The sequence below is a fragment of the Athalia rosae genome, chromosome 4, assembly GCF_917208135.1.
Source record: "Athalia rosae chromosome 4, iyAthRosa1.1, whole genome shotgun sequence".
Taxonomy (NCBI): domain Eukaryota; kingdom Metazoa; phylum Arthropoda; class Insecta; order Hymenoptera; family Athaliidae; genus Athalia; species Athalia rosae.
In genome coordinates, this window is record NC_064029.1 from 12,894,175 (window position 1) to 12,913,290 (window position 19,116).

Here is a 19,116-nt window from a genome sequence, read left to right on the forward strand (position 1 = left end):
CGGTGTTCGGTTTCTCTGAGGATGGATATTATACTCGCTATAAATGCACACAGGTGTGTAACAAAAATGATATATTGCGGTCACGCGCTGCAACGAGGAGTAACGCTCGCTCTGACTTTCTTTACCTTTTCTTACCTCTCCTCCTACGCCGCCGCCGCCGCCGCCGCTCTCGATCCACCCCTTTTCCGTCGACATTTCCTGTTTTTAGTTTTTTCAATTTTTCACTCTTTTATTCACATCGGTTCAGCAGGCTGATATTTCCCAACTATTGATTACACTGAAACTGGCAACTTGGCCAGGTTTTTCGAATTTATCTAATTTGTTCAATTACCGAATTCCTAATGACGATGAGATCCACCCTCCTTATCGGTCTCCATATCAGCGAGCCTCCTTATGAAATTCGAACTGCGAGCGATGGAGATAAATCTCAATTGATCAAGATCGTTATCGTTGATCATTTGATGGTTTGACCTCGTTTCGCGGCGAATACGTAAAACTCGAAGGCAGCGGTAGAAGCGGAAGCAGCAGCAGGTAAAGGCCAGGAGGGTAAAACGCTTTGTAGTTTCGTATACTATAATAGATTTGTCGCGGAGCTTGGCTTCGCATAGGATTATAACGGGAGCCTTGATCTCAGCAAACCAACCAGCATTAATACAATTAGTGCAGCTTTACTAAATGCTATATACGGGTATCTGAAGCACAGCTCTTGGAATCTGCCCAAACAGCTATACATGTATACGCGACTTTATACACGTGTGTATACTTATTACGACACAACTACGTGTACGCGGATGTTGCGCTCTACCCAAAAGAACAATTCCGGTCCAAAGACTTTGGGAGGGTCGCGCTGGTTACGCCGTTACCAATGAAACTAAGATTATCGTTACTTCCCCGATTCCCATACCGAGATTACTCGAACGAGGGGGAAAAAAAAAAAAAAAATTAACGAATCAGCCGAAATGAAACAAAGATCGACCGATGCGGTACCACCTCCGATTCGAACCCCTTCGTTGATCGGATGCGGTCGATTCTTTCGTATGATAAAAATTACTGAGAAAATTACTGTTATCCGATATATGTATACACTTTTCAAATTATGATTGCCGGATTAATTAATTAGCTACCTAATGAAACCGCGCGGGAACGGTGAATCGGATTTTACAAGCGGCGAGAGGGTCGAGGAGGGTAGGGGGAGAGCTTTTGTTTATAGAGGAAAAAAAAAAAATATGATAAATTCAAGTCCTCTTATACAGCATTCTGCAGCTCGTTGCAGAGCACAGTTCGAATGTTAACGGTCAGGAGGGCAATCGGATTATGCATACCTCGTAGGTATATACGTGAACCAAGATGCTGAAAATGGAAAAACCCGAGCGGAGATTAATTAAGCTTTCAATGTATGCGAAGAAAAAAAGAAAGAAAGAAATTTGAAAATTTCCATTTCTCGCTACACGAGAATATTTTTACCTCCGTCTCCCGACACTCGTGTACATGAAAAGGAATCTGGAGGGCTTTCCCGTAACGCGGGAGTATTCAATTTTTTTTTCTTCAAACCGAGTCAATGGAGTCGAAGTTGGAATAATTGAATCGGACTTATAAGCCGAATGATTGATTGATCGATTGATTGGTTTCCGAGTAGTAAATAATTGCTCCACTTACTTAGATGAGACAATTTGAAGGCGTCTGCGGTGTTAATTACGTTGACGAACGCCTGGAGCTCGAATCGTCTTCCGGTTACGTTCTCGTTGTGGTTTAGCATCGCGAATTTGAACGCTGATTGTACCTCGTCGGTACCCTGTTCGAAGATAGCACCTGAAACGATATCAATGGGAAGCAAAAATTAGAAATACGCACCGTTGAACGTAACCTCGTTGAAATCGCCGTCACACGTTCTCCCAGCTCGATCAATTGCCATTCGACCGTATACTCACGTATAACGCGTATTTCATTGCCTCGGTGAAAAAAACAAATACTTTGCAACACCGCGACAATATTCTTGCGACGATTATTGTCTAGTCCCTCAACTTTGAAGCGAAAACGTTAGGAATGAACGTCAAACGTGCAAAAGCGAAGAACAACTTCCAGGATACAAAGCTCCTCCGCAACCAACTTTCCGACTCAAAGACGGTCGCGCGAATATACCTACATCTGTGTATACCAAACCAAATGTATAGATACATCAATCTGTATATATATATAAGAGTTTCGGATTAAACTTTCGTCTATCGAGTTAGGGGAATGGTCGGAAGTCAAAAGTTTAATACACAAACCGCCGCAGGGTTCAATGTACGGATCAAAACCTTTTGAGATAAGCTTCAATCTTGCAGAATTTTCTATCGCGGGATATGAAATTTTTCAGTTTTTCACATTTTATTTTGTATCATTTTTCCGCTCTGTGATCACGGGGAATATTTTATCATACTTGACGAATGAATTTCAACGATGATAAATATCGGTTTAGGAAATCCTGGAGGCAACGCTACGCTTATTACGTAGGATTGATCAGTAATCAGGTCAGCCACAATATGATCTAGTTTAACAGCCGCTCTAGAGTACTCTGATGAATTTCAAATTTGGTTTACTACACTGCAGCGGCATACGGGTAGTCGTCGTCGCTCGAAGAGACTGCGCGAGTAATTGCAGATAATTCATTATGGGGTATAAATCAGCATTGATAGGATCGGATCGCGGACTGCATACCTGGCTAATAAGCCGGTTGAACATTGCCGCTGATGCTGCAGCTGATCCCGCCGCATAGCAGGAATGTTAGTCACTGATTGGATGTGGAATTCGAGATGCGGGATAAAAAAAAAAAATCAAATTACTCGACGAGTGCAAACATCGAGCGCATCACGTATCGCATCTACGAACAGAGTTACAGAAACGAACGGCTTAACCCCCCCTTCCGAAACATGATTGTTTTTTTTTTTTTTTTTACAATTTTCGCTTCACTTGTTTTTTTTTTGTCCGCTTATTGTTAGAAATTCAACACATCTCGCTTCACGGTAAAAAAAAAAAAAAAAAACAACCAGCGAGAAGAGGTGTTGAAAAATAATTTACGTTGTTTAATGAAATGTTCATTTTTTTTTTCTTTTCAATAACTATCTTCGACCGCGCACGTGTGCACGTGTACAATTAAGCTCATCGACGTCGAGCATAATGAGTTGTCATGTATACCACGGGTTCTGGTTTATTAACGACATCAATTACAAGCTAGCGTCAAGATTTTTTTTCTTTTTCCCTTTTTATCCATTTTTTTTCCCCCATGCGAACCCACGGAGAGTCTGCAAACCCTGCAGGATTCCACAGGACGGTATAAAAAGCGACGGTTCCAGCGGACCGTGTGACGCGAAAAAAGGAACAAGAAAAAAACAAAAACGAAAAAAAAAAAAAAACCAAGAACCCCCTCCCCCCCAGTGCAAATAACAAAAAATGTAATCATGATTTATCGAGGGGTTTCGCCGAACGTCCGACTACCCCCAACCACCTTCTTTCTCGGTGTAGCGAGCAGTAGATAACATGTACGGTATAATAACTTGCAACGACCCTGCAAGGACGATCGAGAGACGAGGGAGAAATATCATTGTTATTAAACGGTTGACTTAAGCTGATATTAAAAAATTTTTTTTCCGTATGATCTATCGGAATATTCAAAAGTGTACCGGCTCTCATTTATTTTTCGTCCATTCATTTTTTCCTCTCTCTCTCTCTCTCTCCCTTTTTTTTCTTTCGGCGTTATTCGTTGATATCAACTGCGAACCGCGCGGAGTTTTCGAGTCGCCTCGCATAGGGGCGTGACGCGTTAAAATATTTTCATAACTCTCTCTTTTTCCATCGAAAGAACGGAGAGTAAAAAGTGGAAGTAAGGAAAAGAAAAAATTGAGTGCTTTCCGAAGCTCCGTTTTCTAAACCGAACGGAGATGAATGGGTCGGTAGCTACCTACCGCCCGGGTGTATCGTATAATAATAAAGATCGCAATCAGTACTTGACCTTTCCTTTGAAGTAAACCAGATTAATTAAACTGCACAAAGAGACGCGGATAGCCCGAGCACTTCAGATGAGAAAATTAAATCAAAGGGTCGCTCGATCAGCGTCGATAGCCAATCTTATCAGCCATTAAGGGTGTAACGTTATTATATAGGTCTGACTAAATGAGCCTCGAACCGCAAACGTCATGCCTACCTATTTTATTTCCAACGGAAAATTCTGTCGATTTCCGCAAACTGGGCTCACCAGGTTCAAAAGGCAAAGAACTGCGGGTAACGCGTTTCTGGATTATCAACAAGTGATCGCTGGATCGACTTTTTTCGGAAATTCCAATGAAATCTGATCTTTTTTTTTCATCGAGAAAAAGAAGAGGAAAAAAAATCTGTCGCAAACCCAACAAGTTTCAGCTATATGTATGCAAATAAAGCACCGAACGTGGGTAACCACCATTGCCCGGAAATTGGTTTTCAGATACACCTATACCACCTGCCTTTGTTGAAAATCGGAAATATGGAGTTAACGTCAACGAGCTATTTTATATATATATTACAGTTATATTCTAATATATTTCCCCATTCTTCGCTTCATCCATGCGCGTTATATTGACTATAAATTTCATACGTATCATTCCTCTCATACCAGATCGACGGAATTTCGACGAATAGTTATGCGAAACGGAAAAAAGACGCGGAGAAGAAAATTTCAAAGATCATCGGTCTGCCCGCACGTTGGGAATTATTTTCTAAATTCTTTTCTATTTATTTAGGTCGAACCAATTGGGGCGTAAACAACGTACCTACCCCTTGATAGATCAAAAGGGTTAATTAGACGTGTAAATTGAGTTCGCCCGTTTCTTCCCTTCGAGGCATCCGTTGCGACGGAGACATGGGTTGCAAAAGATCGTGCGAGCTCGGCGGCCAGGGGATGTTCGGGGTAATAGGAACCAACAAAAGAAGAATTAGAGAGAGCGAAAAGGGGGGAAGAAGGTGACCGAGAAGAATCAAAGAGAGCGAATAATATCGGGACGAGGATACGCGATGAAGATGAAAGCAATCAACGCCGATATGCGTACGTGCGCGAGTGTGGGCAAAAAAAGGAGATTGACGATAATGAGAAGAATGGGGAGAGAGAGAGAGAGAGAGAGGCGTGACACCCTTCTCCTTGGTCGTACGTATGGATGTGACGGACCGGCGTCGTGACGGGCGTCGCGACGCTCGGATAGGGGTGGCGACGTCACCGGGGGTGGGGTGGGGGGTGGGGGTACACGCCGTGCGCTAATCAATACACGTGCGACGGCGCCCCACCTGTCAACGATGGCGCGATTTTGCAGCGCGAATTCCCGCACATAGACAGGTGGTTGAAGGTGCGAACCAGAACCACGTGACTAAAAGCACTCAGTCAACGACCCACTCCGAAACCCACCCCGAAACAATCCTGGCTCTTTTGTTTTTCGGTTGTATCGTTTTTTTCCCTTCGTTTTCTTTTCCCTTTTTCAATAACCCGAGCCAAGATCATCGTCACTATTGTGCCGTACGTCGTTATTACCGTGATGTTGAGATGGATAAAAGGGCCGTTATCGGAACAGGGTTGAACCGAGCTTAAGTTGCTCGGCGGGATAGTCGGGAATCTTTGAAAACTCAGTCTTTGTGTAGAGGGCGAGCGTAGAAAGCAACCGTTAAGTCTTGCCTCCAGACGAGCTTATATAGGAGGGCGAACCCTCTCGAACCGAACCTTCGACCTGCAACGATACACCCTCCCCTCCTTTTTTTCCTTCTTCTTCTCCTCATTCTTCCGACGTACGAAAACACGACGGGATCGGGCGAGGCGTGTCACGAATAATAGTTTGGTCGTCGCTTCGATGAATTCGCTACGTTTGATTCAACACGGTACCACTACTGCGCGGAGGGTATGGAACCCGCGATACAAAAAAAGCTCCTCCATCTTTCAAAACTAGTGTCGTTGGACTCGCGGAAGAGGTGGAAAAAAAATAAGGTTGAAAAATCGGGTTGTCGGGAAATACGGGTAAACCACACGCTGCACGTACACGACGTCATCAGAATGGATGAAGGTTGAGAGGGTTGGCATTAGTTTCCAGAGGCTCTTCGATAATTAACTTAATTATACGTCAGACTTTCGTAATTACTCGAGGCAGTGGGGGGGGGGGACTCTCCTCTTGGTATTCGCGGGTGCAACGGCTCGAGTCTGTTGCCGCAACACGTACTAATATGTGCCTACATATTTCAGAAGATTGTACAAAGCCCTGACGTGTGTACGTCAATTCGCGTCGATCTTCTTCTTTTATTTTTCCTCCTCCGAGTCTTATCGCCGTCGATGCCGACCGTGAAAGAGAGACGAGAAGGCGGGGAGCGAAGTCGGTATATGAGGTAATCAGGAACGTTAATTGACAGCTTCTGTACATCCACCTCCTTTCCCATACCGCCACTCCACATATACGGCGCCCTTGGGCACGTGTCTAAGAGAGTAAACAAACCTCCCTGCAGCACATTTCCTCGTACACAGGGGAAGAAAGGCAATTTCTATTTCGGAAGCTTTTAGGGCTCCAAAATTCGCTTCCGTTTCTCCATGCGCAGACCTCACCTTGTACGTACGTACCGTATGTGATTTGCACTTATAGGCACAGCCCGTTGCAACGATTGTCGGAGCGATAATTTTGTCGTGCGTTGAAATCGAGTCAAACTAGTCAAATCTCTGGTACGCTCCAATTTTCATTGTTAGATATGTGACGTAGTTTCATGTTCTCCTCTTTTTTTCTTCATTCTTTTGACCCCATTCTCCCAGATTCTTGATTTCCTCGGGTTCTTTTTCGGTTCCTACACACATACACACACACACACACTCCACACACGTACGTATTTGATGCTTATCGCACACTTTTTCCCCACACGTAAGGCTGAGTGTGCAGGTTAAAAGAGCTTATTTGATGATGGGATGTTGTAGAGGTACAGGATTCCGAATTAAAAAAAAAAAAAAAAAAAAAGAAGAAAAAAACCAATTGAAATGATATTGAAGAGAAAAGAAAAAAAAGAAAAAATGGGATACCTGTGAGGGGGGGTGCTTCGGCAATAAATACATCAAAAGGAATCTCCAAAGGCAAGTGATAAAAGAATGGTAAAATGAAAAAAAAAAAGAAAGTAAAATAAAGTAATGAGACCAGATGAGGAACAGGAAGAAGGGAATTTCCGGCGCGAGTGTTCGCACGTGAGGTGGAAAAAAGGTATGGAACGATCAGAAGAGACAAAAATAATCATCGCCATGTAGAAAAACGTGTCGTCTGACGGCCGTCAGCCGGCGAATTTAATTTTATTTGCGAATGCGAGAAATAATTTCGCTTCGACGATAGAGATATGATTAGTTTGTCGAAATTCGTCGGGAGCTTGGTATAGTAAACATATATATATATATAATATATATATATGCATAGTTGACAGGAGATAGAAGGAGGGGGTTGGTCTGGCGGTGAAGGTATAATTTAATATTTCATCCCTTAAAATATTCCGAGGGCTTAAATTAAGTTCTTACCGCAGATATTGAATCTACTTTATGTTAATACCATCCCCAGACCCCAGAACCAAGACCTCAGACCGCATAAAGCCTATATCTGAAGACGGCGTGGTGCGCAGAGCCGACGACCTCCGGGTTCCTCGATTCCTTACCCGGGAGTAAAGAAGAAGGAGAGAAGGAGAGAGACAGCGGGAGGAGGAGAAAGAAAGGAATAAAGGAAGAAAGGGAGGAAGGAAGGAAGGAAGGAAGGATAGAAGCAAACTTTGAGAGAAGGCGAAGCGAATATACCGCGATGTCGGATGGAAAGGCTGCAGGCACACGGCGGGAAATGAAAGGCGCGGAAAGGGTGGTTCAATAATTTGTGAGGACTGGTTTATAAGGGAGGGTATTGAATGAAACACCTCGAACCACCCCGACCCAAAATCCCCGTTCCCCCCTCGTTTCTTCCCCCTTTTTTGCCTCTTTGCCTCGCGAGTTTCGTTTCCTCGTAGCGACCCGCGTCGAGAAGGAAACCGTTGCCGTCGATTATTCTCGGGACGTCTTTTCGCCGTTTTAATCCCGAATATAGGGGGAGAAACTGGTGGAAACTTTTTCCCCGAAGGAAGAAAAAATCCACGGCCAAATATTTATAGACCACTGGGAGGGTGAGGACCGGCCGATGCGCTCGTGCCGCTTCCGCTACCTTCCTCTTCTTCTTCTTCTTTTTTTTTTATTTGCCGCTTCTTTTACTTCGCGATTCGATATTTTTTTCGTTAATTATTTTCCGCTGCCCTTATTTGTTTGGTTTAATTGGCTTATCATAATTATCTCGATGAAGGATAATAACGCTGCGGACGTATAAAACAAACGACGAATAATATGACCGCGGTCCGCGCGTTCTTATTACACAAAACGCAATTTACTTTTATTATAGTATACACGATATTTCAAGTGACTCGGGCCACGCGCCCGTCTCAGCTGTTTACTTATATTATGACGCGATGTTATTTCTCTAATTACTTCGCCCCTCCCCCCCTCTGCCCCGACCCTTCACCCTTAACCTTCATCTCCTCCACTCTCCTTTATATCTTTTACTCGGCAGAAAACGTTTGCCGCCATCGTCGACGTCGTTTCGCGTTGCCATTACTGTACCGAAATTAAGCAGAACGTCGAATTAAACCTTCGCGACGCAAATTCCATGCACATACAGGATTCGGAATATAATACGCCGGTATAATTTCGGTGATTCAACGCGAACGGTGCAATTTTCAACGAGTTTTTTTTCATTCCGTATGTCGTGCGAAACAAAAAACCACCTCGGATTTTCTTTTTTTTTTTATTAATTTTGCTGCCGCGGCAGAAGACAAGAAAAAAAAAACAACAAAACAAAAAAAAACAAAACGAAACAACAAAAGAACACGAATGGACAGATGAAATGGCCGGGCCTTCGACTTTTTATACATTCGGCAGCGAATAACACGGACAATTTTCCGCCTCTCTAACCGCGATAACAAACCTGCTGCGGAACGAGGTGAGAATTAAAGCCAGAAATACGCGAGAGAAATCCCTACAACCGTGTACAGCTGCAGCGGTAGCGGTAAAAGCAACCTCGGTTAAATGTACGATGACTGATGACCCGCTGACGCGTACAATCGAGGAATGTGATTTCAATTTACAGGACAGTGAAAGACCAGCGAATGAATTCCGCGGTGTCATTACAATTATCCCTCTATAGGGTCCACCGGATCACCCGTTGAGAACGAAATGAGTTATCCACCCCATTTCGTTCTCTATGACGTCTCGATTCGAACCGGGTAATTTTCCAGTTCGAAATCAGCAAGGGTTTGCGAAAAATTCACCGTTTCATCCGGAAAAGAATCGACAAACCTAGGAGATTTTTCGTCAGCCCGATCCACGAGCAGTTTTTTTTTTTTTTTTTTTTTTTTTTTTTTTTTTTTTGAGCCGATAAGAACAGTGATCTCAGGATACAGGTCGATTTGGTAGCTGCATTTTCCAGAAATCTTCACCGATTCGGAGATGATCGAAATACCTCCTCAAGGATCAGAATTTAGAAATTAATTCGATAGAACGGCTGAAAATCGAACGCTTTGATCTCGGCTTTGATCCAATAACTGGTAAACGTTTTTGGTTTCTGCGATTAGAAGCACCCGCCATACGTTGGAATTAAATGTCATATGAATTTGGTAAATTCGGGAATATACAAGTCTTCCGAGTGCACTCGTCGATTTTACGGTATGCGTTATCACGTAGAAACATAGGCGAATTGATTCAAATATAAATTTATGCAACCTGTGATGACCCGCAACGTCAAACGTAACGTAGAACGGACGAATATATTTGCTGATTCTTGTTTGTTGTGTTAAAGCAACGCATGTATGTTTACCCACTTGATTTTAGCGGGTACAGCGTCAAACCAGAGGGTAATAACCTTCTGACATGTGTATGCATACCGTGTATGTTAATTAACTTAATGTAAAGCCAAACCCGGTAGTAAAATACGATACACGATATCGCGGGGGCCGTTACAGGGTCACGATAATTTGCGTTACGCGTCGTTCTTTCGAATTAAACTTTCGACAATCGACGAGCCCGCGGTATCGGAAAGAAAAATATTCCCAACGTCATAAAAATGGTGTTTTCATTAATACGATTCGCTGTACGTCGGGTTGTATCTAGAGGTAGGGCAGACGCTGTACCGCAGCCATAACTCAATTTGAAATCCCCGGAGCAAGACGAAGGCGCACTAGTTTTATATTAAAATTCTTCATCGAAGTCCACGTTGACGGGATATACGGACTACGTAGTACGTACACCGCAGTCGTACCGTGTCTACTTCCAACGAGCTCGACAGGAAGAGCATCCATAATTTTGCCGCGATGCACGTTTCTTTTATTTCTTTGCCTTTGATAAAAAAAAAAAAAAAGGTAGTCTCCCGCGTAACGTAATATATCACCGAAATCGCTGGAACGCGTGGTTGGATATTTTTGTTCCACGTGTTCCCCGTGCAGACGATACGGTACCCCAGGGTCAATTATTGTTGACGATGACTTAACAATGGGATATCGCGCACGCGATCGAACGACCAAACAGCTCGCGGTTGTGCCATTTAAATCCTGCTGGGGTTTGCCCCGGTGTAGCCGGTTCACGTTGTACGTACGTACCTACGTGTACACCTAGAGCGGAGTATCGCATGTAGAGAGAACCCCGTCTATCGTTAATTACCGAAAACCAATTTGGCCGGTGATTACCGATTGGTATGGTTATCGGCGTTACGCTACCAACATCGTCTCCCCCTTTTCATCCGACATGTTCACGCCCGAGCACTTCAACCCTACGGCGCAACCCATACATCTACCGACGCAGACCCCCCCACCCCCCTTCTCCTCCTCCCCGCCCTTTCGTATCGAATCCGAATCGAGTTTTCAACCATACGTAAACTCGTCGATTCGTAATTTCTGAATGCTCAGAGTATCGCCCGCGGCTCTTCGGTTTTTGGGATAATTTTTTTTTTTTTTGTTAAATAAAAGAGTCATTCGGATCAGCGGCGGATAGATTTCTCTACCGACGGAGTCTGGACGGTAGGAATTATATTTGCCCTGGATCGATCCAAGTTGATGACAAAAAATGACGAGATTTAGCAAAGTTGCGAAAATAGGCTCTAGCTACTGAAAAATTCAATCTCTCGGCAGGCCGGTAGGTAGGTATAAATTCGTGCGTCAAGTTTGTGGACCCCGGCTGTCGCGGATGGAGGCGATGCGGGCTCGGCGCGGGTTTCGAGGTGGGGGCGATCCCCGTAGCCCCCGAGTCTTTATATAAAAATGGCTTTTCCATGTCGGTGGAACCCCGCGACTTGCCCACAACTTCCCTCGCGCGGTTTTACCCCGGAGCGCGAGAGCTCAGCTCCGCTTTCACCCCTGGCGGCCCCGCGTTCCCCCTATTCCCTCTTTTCTTCCAGCCATTCCCTATTTCTCTGTTCGCGCGACTACCGCCTCCCCACGTTCCCTCACTTCTCGCATTAGGTGTACGAGGTCGGGTTGATATTCCCGCGGAACGGTACGGGGGACGAAATGAAAGTGAGGGAGAGGGAGAGGGAGAGGGGAAGAGAAACGAGAAAAAAGGTGGGGAGGAAGAACAAAAATGAACGAAACACAAAACGAGCGAACGATATAAACGGAAATATGGGGAATAACGGATGAACTGGCAAACGGGAAACTGCAAACGCTCGGAATGTCTGCGGGTAAACGGACGTAACGACAGACGGGAAACCGCACTAATTAACAGACGAACAAATCGAACTATTACCACGTATATTAACATTTACATACGTAGAGACGTAGACGCCTATGTACGATCCGTGTACGTACATAGCCGTAGATATTTCCCAAATACATACGGGAATCGATCGGAGCGACTTGAAAGCCGTTCCGTTGATTCTCTGAGGGAAAAGCGTTGATTGCCGAAACCAATAGGCAACAGCACCTGGTAACTTTTCATACCTTTTGGACCCGAAAGGGTCGAGTACTACCTTCACGTCTGATGGTCCAGATACAGAAACTGGACGTACGGATAATCAATTTTTTTGTTCATCTCGATTCCTGTGCATAACCGGCAATGAAAATTGGCGATAAAATTTTTTATGGCAAAAAAAAAAAAAAACAGTAGCGCGCTTGGATATTTTCGATGCGTCTGTGTATATTATAGGGCGATCGTGATCTTTATGGGATCAAGGTGTAGCGTATTAACCGACATATATCGATAGAAAACGAGTGCAGTCGATCTGAAATATTCAAGTTCTTCGAATATGGGAATAAAAATATATGAGAGAAATGCGAGTGCAAGCCAACCGCCCGTAGGTGTCATTCGGTTTCGCAATGGAAATCGCCGTCAGGAAATAAAATTGGATTCTGTACTCGCAGAGGGTGAAAAAAGATGGGAGTATAGCACTGAGCTTTAGATTGAAATTTCAAAAGATCACATAGAACTACGCTCATTCAATTCCGATTTTTAGCAATTCTCGTTTAACAATTTTTTTGTTTTTTTGTTTTTTTGTTTTTTTTTTCATTCTTTCATTTCTTTTTTACGTTCAAAAAAGATACCGCCGGAACGACGAATGCGTATCTTGTATGTAGATATTTTTTGCGACGAGTGACGGTGACGCTTTCGGAATACCGACATTTATAGGCAAAAATATAGATAGATAAAAGCTTTCGGAACTTCTAGCCATTCCTTACACATAACGCACTACGGACTGAACATTGCGAAAGTTCGCGATACAATAACTCGAAATCCGGTACATCTGACTTTATACACGATTCGATCTATACTTGTCTAAAATACGTGATGAAAAAAAAAAAAAGAGAAAATCGGCAAAAAAGGAAAAAGATAGAGAACCGAAATGGAAGAAAGCTGAGAGAAGAGTTGAAGAAAAAGAGAAAAGAAGAGCAAAAACGTAAGAGAGAAAGGACCGAGGAGAGGAAATAGTGGTGGGACGCTCAAGGGGGATGAGATGGGGGAGGGGTGGCTATCTCATGAAAATTATGTTAGTCCTATCTCAAGCTGAAAGCAGAAATGAGGATGGGATGAAGAGATATGAGATAAAAGATAAAAAGATAAAAAGATGAGAGATAGCAGCGACAGCAGCGGCGGAGAAAAAAGTAAAACAAAAAAAAAAGAAACAAAGATAACCGAAGTAAAAGGGATATGGTTACCGGGACTCGGAGGACCAAGCACCCTGTGGACACCAAAGGAATAGAAATATTACTATTGGGATTATCCGCACCCCGCGAAGTCTTCTGCTCTTTTTACTCTGCGGTCGAAGCTCCCGCTTTCTTTCTTCTCATCTCTCTTATTTCATCTGCTTTTATTTATTTACTTATTTCGTTTTGTTGGTTTTTTTTTTTCTTTCTTACGTTCTATGCGGAAACTACGCAACCCGTATATCCTCGGTATATGAATCGAGGGACGAAAATTTCAAGGGTGTGACGCGGAGATAAGTGGCGGATGAATTGCCGCGACGAAGCTGCGTATAATCCTTCGGAAGTGAACGACGTTGAGAGGCACGAGTACGAAGTTCACTTCGAATAATTTTTCAGCCCTCGATTCACGAGAAAATAACAACTGAATAATAATAAATTCGTATACTTTTCAGAAGTCGACGCGGAGTACAATACGTATTGTAAAAGTGTTGCAAAACGTTGCGCGACCGACGCGACGTGGCAAAAAGAGAGAAAAAAACAAAAACAAAAACAAAAAACACACATTAAAATAAAAAGAACAAAAATCAAATAAAATGCAGTAAAAAATTGATGGCATTTATTCGGCGAAAGTCAGTGTGGCTGGCAGGGAGGTTTTAAGAGGCCAACGTTTGGTACCTACAGACCTTTTAGATTCGCGGAAAAGTCGGTTCTTTGCGAAAGAGAGCAGCTGCTAGATGACCCGCCCTTAAATTTATTGCTAACTTTATGACGTCTGGGTAAAAGTATGGCGCATCTATAACGCACGTATACAACGTTGCACGTATACACGTACACGGTGTGTAAGTGTTGCGGGGGCTGGAGCTTTGCCATGGACTTTGGAAAGTCGTAGCAAATTGCGTATAGTTATAACGTCGAAAAGATATAAAATCGAGAGTTCGTAAAACGTTGACTCTTATGCGGCTCGTGTGCCGCAATCCCAGATATTATACGCGTACGTGTCTACTGAATCCGAACGGTGTTACAAACCGCGATTTGACCGGTTATTGCAGCCGTCACTCGGATGGATAAAATTAAAATATTGAAACAACCGAAAGGGTGCGCGGGTCGAAATTCCGCGCCGCACCGCGCGATCGACTTTTTTTTTTCCCCCCTCATTCATTTCTAATATCCGATATATTTGTGTTTCTTCCCGGTACACCGGACTCGGTGAAGGGCGGTTGAATGGACCGGCGAAAGATATCCGATAGGGTCTTTTATTCGCCCTTCTTTGGTCTCTTCTGAGGAGTGTGAAGAACGACATTGCCGCGATATAAGATGTCGGGGGGGCCTGCTACTAAAAAATGATGATCGTATTCCAATGATAAATTTTACAACGTGTCAGAGTCACGAGGGTGGAGGTTGGCGAACCTTCGGCTGCCTCTGACAATTGTAAGATATGAGTAGAACGCGTTCGCGGTGTTAATTGCGCCCCCCTTTATAGCGCCGATTCTTAGGATTAGCGGCGACCCAAACGAGGGCTATGGCTTTCACGGGGCGCGCCATGGAATGCGCGGGACCGGTCCCGTCAGCCGCACGGCTTTATTAACGGTGTAACAACGGTGCGTACAGGGATCGGTTTCGACCCCCCCGCCAACTCGGGAACCCTTTCGAAACCCTCGGAGTTTCTAGGTTCGTTGCAACATGCGATAGCGCGTGCGTTGGAAGTAATGCGTGGAAAGGATACGCCGTAATAATAATATAACAAAATGTACACGTACACGTATTCGGGTATAGGTAGGTGTAAGCGGCGTAGATTCGAACGCAGACTCGAACAACTTGATCGTTGTGTTACGCTAGCTGTATACCTATGTCTATACCTAACTATCCTTAGGCTAGCGCAGCTGTTGCTAACGCAATTTTCCCTTATATAAATCTTGGGAGTTACGATATATTGTATTAAACGGTGCGCCCGGCGTACCAAACTCGGAATCGCTGTATTATATCAAACCTCCAACGTATACGGAGTATGGCTCAAGGGAGTACCGATCGACCCAATTTCGGGATAAATATATAAAAACCCTCTTCTATACCTCGTCGAACCCCTGATCGTGTGTCGAAATTTTAGAATCTGATCCTACGCCGTGCGTCGTCCTCGCGACATCTCCATGCCTCGGAAATATGAATTACTGCCAGACTCGCCGCGAATTTGTGAAATGTCGTCAGAATCATGAGTCTGGGGGGAGAGAGAGAAAAAATCTGTCACCTTTCGGACCACGACAGAATCACACACTCTCGTTTAAATACCCCGCTAATTATTCTTGACGCCCGAAAATCCTGCTGGCGATATCGGTTACGTTGTTATACCTAATGTACGGTACATCCGTCGAGACATTATCTACGGTGCTTTTACCACCTCAAGCGAACAAACAATCCCCTTCCATGTATCCAGAAGCCATCCCTCGGCCGTTCATTTCCCACGTACGCCCCTCATCGCCTTACTTCTTTTTTTTTTCTCTCTCTCTCTCTCCCTCTTTTACAGCTCCGTAATTGTTTTTCCGCCATCAACTGTTTCGCGCTCCCCCGCAGGATGCGAAAACCTCGGAGGGATGGGATGGAGAAGTAAAACTGTGTATGGGGCATTCGGTGCCAAATCACCGAACGTGGGAGGACCTCGCCGTCCGTTCTACCGGTTCACTTATATTTCTTAGCCCTCTCGCGCGACGTCTTGGCAAAATCTGAATGGCAAAAGAAAATGGTTCGTGGTACGTCGCAACGAAGCCAAAAACTTCGAGACGGTGAAAGTCGGGGGTTCCACGGTCTTGCAAGAAACGCCCTGTACATTTAACGAAATTTTCACCACCGATGTATGCATATTATCACGTGCGCGTGTGCCGCGGCGAGGAGGTTACCGGTCGGGCGAAGATGGGGTAGGTATGCATCAGGGGGTGTGACGCGGTAACTCACGTAATGCACGGTAAACACCGTGCGCCTCGACCTCGACTGTCGAGCTCCCTTCTCTCCTCATTTCGCACCACTGACTACTTTACCTATATTATGCGACAGGTTAGGTATAAGGCATGCCCCTGGGTATGTAAATACATACCTCTACACCTACGGTACACTCCACACGTGTGTAAACTTACATCATGTACGAACCGTGACTCGCGTGCGCTTCATCGGCCGTAAAGCTTATACCCCTTAGCCTGATTACCGAACCGAGCTTTACATTATGTAAGTTTACACTCTCGGTTTATGCTCACCTTTGAGTCGAATTTCCATTGACTTTTATCCGTTTACTCGTTTTCAAGCACCTTCGTGACTCAACGGAGTTCCCCACGGATCGATCTGTCGTGTCGAAAAACTATTGAGAGAACCGAGAGGGCACGTTTTGGTACCAGATAAGAGCTTTGCGAGGTATAACTTTGAAAGAGGAATTTCATGATTTTTTGGAACAGTACCGATTTGTATCGACCTCAGAAATCCAAATCTGCTGACCGAATAGAAATGGTCGACTCGTGGCTGATTTTTCACTCCGAGGAATGGAAAAATGGTGTGTCCAGCAATCAATTTTTGAAATATTTCATTTCTAGACCGAAATTCGGAAAAATTCAAAGGGCAATTTGAGCCCAGGGAATCCGAGTCTGCAAGCTAAATTGATCCACTTATGAAGTCGATCGAGTCGTAATCGATTTATCGCTTTGAAAAAGTAAAAGAACGATATCTCTTGATCGGTTTTATTCGTAGTTGATACTTTACTGTTTATTGATAAATTTTTCACCCCCCTTTGTTACATCGTTCCGAATTACTGGATTTCATATATGGGACACAGCCGACACAAATCGATACAGATTGCCACAGTCGCTTGCTTACCTTTTACGTGTTTCAGCTTTATTATTGCACGCGTGAAATATGAATCGCATATTCTCAGACGAATAGGTGGAAAATCGCACGTGACGTCTACCGTTTTTTATCGGTTCTTGGTTTCGTTTCGTTTTTCATCGCTTCAACATCCCGGTTTATTTCGCCGCTATATGAAATCTAGACTGCAGGCACCCCCTAAGCCTTTGCACCGCGGCCGCATCATCGCGGTGGATACAAAAGTCGGCTAAGGATGAGTTATGAGCCTGTGAAATATTGCGGAAAAGATATGAGATCTTAGTTTTATGTGGTCTGGTCTCGCGGTGCATTACGCCGGAAGTTGAGACAGGTTTTACCGCGATACTTATTGTCGGAACTGTTCATATATTTCTGACCATTTCGTTACGAAACTTATGTGCCGAAAAAAGACCGCTGCGAGCAAAAAGGGAAACTGGGAATATCCCCAACGAATAACAATAAAAAATAACAACAATACTATTAAAAAGAGAGAAGGAAAACAGGCAAAACTCAAAGAAACTCGAGATCTGGCGTCGGTATAATTATTTGACTTTTAAACTTGTTTTTAAATTTATTTATATACAGCTGTACACTTTCATTTTTCACTCTCAGGGGTTTTACCTGTTGCTGTTTAAATAACTTTACCGTTTACTGCAGGACGCCGAGGGAAGTCGGTTTACTTATGATTCTCACCTTGTACATAGTAATATGGCGAAATTTATGCACAGGTATGTACGTGTAACGTACGAACGACTCGACTGGAGAGACTTCGCGCTTTTCTTCCACTCCTCGCCCAAAGATTCCATTTCTTGTTCGATTTTATTTTTTTTTTTCCCCTCCACTTTTATCGTACCTACTTTTCAGCGTCACAAATATTGCGTCCCTTAACTGAAAGAGTGTGGATCTCGTCTTCCCGGTTTTTTCATCCGCCGTCAATCATCCCCGTGGAATACCGATCGTTTTTTAGATTCATACGAAATCTGTCGAACACATCAACGGTAATCTTCAACATTTTCGCATTCGCGTACGCCTATAATACACACGTTTGTTAGCGTACGTAGAGATACGTTCGAATACCGTGGGACGTTTGACTCTATTAGAGACTTCCTGTCACCATATTATACGTACGTAGGGTGGGTATCTATGTGGCATATATAACTAAATACCCAGATAGCTGGGCGGATATAGGTATAGTACGTACACCTACCGACGTAGTAAGCTAACAAACGACAGTCGGCGCGGTCATGGTGGTCGTACAGGGATTGAGGAAAGGATACGGGATGGTTTGGGATGTGATGAATGTTGCCTCCAGATAGCGAGAGGACAGACAACTCCGTGGCCGGGACGTTGGTTACAGACGCTTCACTAGCTAGCTATGACACATGACCTTTCTTCTCGTGATTAATACCTTGTATGTATATGTGGGTGGGTATTTACCACCACTACCACTGGTTCGCGAGGCGATCCGGACCGAGGTATACGTATTGTACCTGTGATATAAGCCGCTCGCTCCTCCCGCATCCTCGTCGACTTCAACCATTTTCTTATGCATGTCGCGCTCCTTCGTCGCCGTTCGAGTTAGCCAAATATCCATAATTTTTTACGATCAATCCGCGGAGAGATCGAACGTATTCGCGATAATTATAATTCGCGCCACAGTCGAGACGCGGTGACGTCGAGTCGAGATTAAAGTTCTGTATATCTTTAGCTTTGCTTCGCGATCCAAGTTCCCTTTTGGCGAGGGTTGCTCGAAAATTCGCACGCAGCTCGACAAATTTGTCCGTACATAATACATCGTATGTATACACTTCGCTGTTTTCCAGAAGCTTAACGAACCTCACCGGAAGCGGCTATATGCAAAGAAGATATATAATTAACTTAATATTAATTAGACGCAAGAAGTTGAAGTGCATCTAATTGTTAGGCGTATGTATTATACATCGTAAGAGGGTTGCGGTATTAAAGCTGCGCAACGAGAGAACTTATATCGGGTGTATTTACTCAAATTTCCCACTACCGCGGCGATGAAATTTTCTCTAATAATATACATTTCCTCAA

At 44.1% G+C, this 19,116-nt stretch overlaps 1 protein-coding gene across 2 annotated transcripts in view; it reads right to left on the bottom strand.

Annotated features, from left to right (window-relative positions):
* LOC105691168 (glutamate receptor 1) overlaps positions 1–19,116 on the bottom strand; it is a 131,186-nt gene that overhangs the window by 49,833 nt on the left and 62,237 nt on the right. For both annotated transcript variants that reach the window (XM_012409478.3, XM_048653480.1), the window contains exon 2: positions 1,657–1,809. In XM_012409478.3, the coding sequence (XP_012264901.2) occupies positions 1,657–1,809 (153 nt within the window). The remainder of the gene's footprint in view (positions 1–1,656; positions 1,810–19,116) is intronic.